The 4,264-nt window shown below is 47.0% G+C and overlaps 1 protein-coding gene across 3 annotated transcripts in view; it reads left to right on the plus strand.

Annotated features, from left to right (window-relative positions):
* The window catches only part of LOC135808466 (uncharacterized), an 18,782-nt gene extending 14,518 nt beyond the window's left edge, over nucleotides 1-4,264 (plus strand). Inside the window, exons 15-19 of one of the 3 annotated variants that reach the window (XM_065321659.1) lie at nucleotides 549-618; nucleotides 989-1,058; nucleotides 1,863-1,966; nucleotides 2,643-2,813; nucleotides 3,561-4,264. In XM_065321659.1, the coding sequence (XP_065177731.1) occupies nucleotides 549-618; nucleotides 989-1,058; nucleotides 1,863-1,966; nucleotides 2,643-2,769 (371 nt within the window). In that variant the 3' untranslated portion in view covers nucleotides 2,770-2,813; nucleotides 3,561-4,264. The other 2 variants (XM_065321658.1, XM_065321660.1) reach the window with 2 other exon arrangements.

The following is a 4,264-nucleotide window of genomic DNA, read 5'->3' on the forward strand; positions in this document are numbered from 1 at the left end:
CAAAGTTCTAGCACCTGGTAGGGTTAGGTGTCCGTTTATGGAAGATCCGACTAAGACATATTCTACTGTTGTCTGTAGTATCATCTAGATACTGGGGTTTGAAGATCTTTGAATTTAAAGATCTTTGAATTTGAAGATCTTTGAATTTGAAGATCTTTGAATTTGAAGATCTTTGAATTTGAAGATCTTTGAATTTGAAGATCTTTGCAGCACTAAATCCCTAGTACCGGGGTAAATGCTCATGGGCGTATGTGACGTTATCTCACACTCTGCTACATGTAAAGTAAAACCTGTCAAGGCAACCACTCGGATAAGGCGACCACCTGTCCTAGAAGACCACTGAAACCAGCACCAAGGAATGCTATTTCCAGTCAAATGACCCTGGATAAGGAGACCACCTGGTAACAGAGACCAGGTTTTGAAGGTCCCTTGAGCGGTGGTCGTCTTAGACAGGTTTCACTGTACATGTACTAGTATTGGTGTGGTAGTGGTTACCATGGTTACACTGCTGGTTACACATTGTGCTTTCTTGAATTGTGTCTGCTCTAGGGATGGTTTTCTTGCTGAGTTCCAAGGGTGTCGGATCAGCAAGTGTTGCTCAGCTGCATGTTGTCATCGGTAAGAGATTCGGAATGTTGCATGTTTCCATATCAACCTTGGTGCTGACCAGTAGCCATTAGCCGGGTGACCGTATACTGCATGTACTTGTACTTGTAAGAATGCTGAACACGTCCATCACTGGTGTACCACGTATGCAATGCAGAGCTCTTTCATGTAGACGGTGGCGGCCCAGTGGGAGCTAGGAAGACACCGCCCCATAGGTTCATGTGCCGTAGGCTATCGCCAGGAGACAACTGGGCTTTAGCTAGCGGTGCTGTCTTTGTTATGTGCATGCATCATGTTCCTTGCTGATGTGTTTTTGGGATAGTTCTGATCATGTGTGTGTGTGTGTGTGCGTGCGTGTTTTCTATACATTGACTGCATCCAGCATCACTCGGTTTCTTGCGTACAAGCTGTCGTTCGGTGGGATTTTCTTTGTGGCTCTCAGCAACCCTGAGGTGAGAGGTGTCCCCGAGTTGCATGATGCCGTATCGCTAATAAAATATCATGGAATGAAGTGCAGAATGGTGGCACTGTCCCCACCAAGATTACTGCATCCTGTGCAGACACATGTCCTCCTGATCTAGCAGAACAAAGGGTCCACTAGCACCCATCACTCATCAGTGGATATCAATTAGCCAGAGGGGGGCTACAAATATTCCTTTTTGTCTCTTACTGACCCAGCCATCAGGTGAACTCATTGTATCCTACATGTACCCCCATGGCTAGTCACTGCCACTGAGCTGTTTCCTTTCTGTGTGTAAGGCTGTACCTACTAACCACACTAGTTAAGCAATTACATTGGGTATGTTGGAAGCGGGTGTAGCCCGCAAAACGCACAGCGGTTCTTTTCACAGTTTTCAGCGATCTCTCAACCCCTGGAGAATGTAGCCTTTCTGCATTTTGTTTGCGTGTTGTTCTTTCGGCCATTTGTGCTAATTCGCTCTTCAGTACAAAATCCTTCCTTGTCAGCTGTATTCCCCAGTAGTGCTGAGTTTGTGACGTGATCTACCTGATGGCTTAGGAGTTTCAGGCCAATTATGCGAGGCAAGGTGTGAAGGAAATGTGGGAAAATTGATGTCAGGCACGAATGCAAACTCGGTTTTGTGCGTAGCATTTTTTGAGCCGAAATAATTACTGTTAGGATCAAATCTCCACTCCTTTGTGAAGTTGCAGTTTTAAGCCACTGTAAGTTATTGTACTGTGTGCGCGTGTGTGTGTGCGTGCGCGCGCGTGCGTTTATCTGTGCTGTTGTCTTGTAGGGCTTCATCCGCATCCTGGATCGTGTTGGCTCCATGGGCCTCAACCTAGAAATTGTGCTTTTTGTAATTCCGATGATTCGAGCCTCCTGGGGTTCGGCATTCAAGTAAGTCACCAGCGTGTTTGTTGCTGCAGGTACAACCTGGTTTCAAGGATCGGCCGGCAGGCGTGAGACAGGTCTATCATGGTCTTTCAATGCAGGTGGTCTTTGAAACCAGGTTGACCAAACATGTAGGGCCAAAGAATAGTGGTCTAGCAGACCAGGTGGTTGCTGAAAGCAGATGGTTGCTAAGGCTAGGTGGTTGCTGAAAGCAGCTGTGCTAAAAGCAGGAGGTTGCTAAAAGTAGGTAGGTGCTGAAAGCAGGTGGTTGCTAAAAGTAGTTGGATGCTGAAAGCAGGTGGGTGCTTAAAGTGACACGTTAGGTGATTGCTGTAACCTGACCAGCTGGTTACTGAAAGCAGGTGGCTGCTGGTGGTCTCTTCACCAGGTTCCCCTATAGCTGCTGCATGCAGAAACAAACAGTTGCCGGTAACCCATTTTTTATCCTGTTCCAATGCCACAATTCTTTGTGTTTGCGGCCATCGCTCAACCGCTTTGTTAAATTTACGACAATGCATGCGGTTTTGCAGAAACATGCCTGTAGTGGTGTCTCTGCGACGTTGGTTCTACTGGCTATAGTGCTGTTTGCTGTTGCTCACTGTGCAGAAACATGCCTGTAGTGGTGTCTCTGCGACGTTGGTTCTACTGGCTATAGTGCTGTTTGCTGTTGCTCACTGTGCAGAAACATGCCTGTAGTGGTGTCTCTGCCGCGTTGGTTCTACTGGCTATATGTACCTGTATTCCTGTACTCGCTGATGGCTGTCACCTACGACATTGCGTCAGTAGCTGCCGATCATCTCTACAGATAGCACACAGCCGTGCAGTGCTGCGTGTAGCTATTCTGCTTCTACCGGTGAGCATCCTGTCCTCGCTTCCAGTGTGCTAGGTGGTGTGTGTGTGTGTGTGTGTGTGTGTGTGTGTGTGTGTGTGTGTGTGTGTGTGTGTGTGTGTGTGTGTGTGTGTGTGTGTGTGCGTGTGTGTGTCCCATATGGTGCAGTGGTATGTGCAGTCGATTTCCAATCGAGAGGTTGCGGGTTCAATTCCCGACGATTGTGGTCGCACATGTCTTTCTTCTCTTTCGCGGACTCTTCCTGACTTTTCTTTCATTCTCCTGGGTGGTTACCAACAGCCAGTGTATGCCAGAGTATGTGGTGTGGTGTGTGTGTAGAAAAAAATAAAAAATGGAAAAATGAAAAAATAGGGATTCACTGGCCAGAAAAAGTCACTTCAAACAGCTGTGTGGTGGATACCAGGCTAAAAATAGTGGCGGTCAATTCATCAGCCTTGCAAGCTGTTGAATGGTGTAATCCCAGCACAAGTTGCTATGTCTAACATAGCTGTTCGCTATCATCGCTTCCGCGATGGGCATGTCTGAGGTGTGTGTGTGTGTGTGTGTGTGTGTGTGTGTGTGTGTGTGTGTGTGTGTGTGTGTATCTGAGTGTGTATGTACGAATGCATGTACGAGCTGTGTTTGGCCTCGGGGCATTGGCCAATGCATGTGCGTGCGTGTATTTTCTCTATGTACAGCACGTATGCTTTTGCATGCGTTTATTTCTGTGCTTATCGACACCTGTTTGTTTTGTGTGTTTGGCATGCACAGACATCTTTTGTTGAATGTGTCCACGTTTGTCGTTTTCAGCCATGGCCCACTCTTGACATTCTCAGGCTATAGAGAGTCATGGAGCGACAAGGCCATTCACCACCAACAGGCAGCAGCAGAGACGGCCTCGGTAAGCAACTGCTTGCTTGTAATTGTTGGTGCCCGGCTGTCCTTGCCGAGCGACAAGGCCCACGTCAAGCTCCATGCGACCTGCTGCAAGGTCTTCAGAGCTCAAGCTCCAAGCTTCCAGCTTCCCAAGGCAAGCGCATGGGCCACGGTCAGGGCAACTCATTCTTGAGAGGCATAAAAAACATGTGATATTTTCCGTTGAGAATTGTAATGTTGTAATTCGATTTTATGCTTCCCTTAGCAAACTACTTATTCAGATTTTACTCATATCGCACCCAACTTTTCTCAAGCTAGCACTAGTAGCTACTAGTATACTTATATATTTTTTTAGGGATATTGCATTTCTTTTCTACTTTGATGTAGCTGTTACCAATACTCTCCTTTCCCGGCATCTCGAGTGACATCTGCCTACCTGATTAAAACAAAGGTTAATGTTTCCGCAGGATCCGCCGCAGCAAGTCGTGGTCAGATGCTATAGCACACTGCCCGCGACTGAAATCAAATAATTCCTCTGAGTTCATTTTAGTCTGTGATAGTTTGATCTGATCCAAGTCCAGATCCATATGGCCACAGGA

This window comes from Sycon ciliatum, chromosome 2, assembly GCF_964019385.1.
Source record: "Sycon ciliatum chromosome 2, ocSycCili1.1, whole genome shotgun sequence".
Classification (NCBI taxonomy): domain Eukaryota; kingdom Metazoa; phylum Porifera; class Calcarea; order Leucosolenida; family Sycettidae; genus Sycon; species Sycon ciliatum.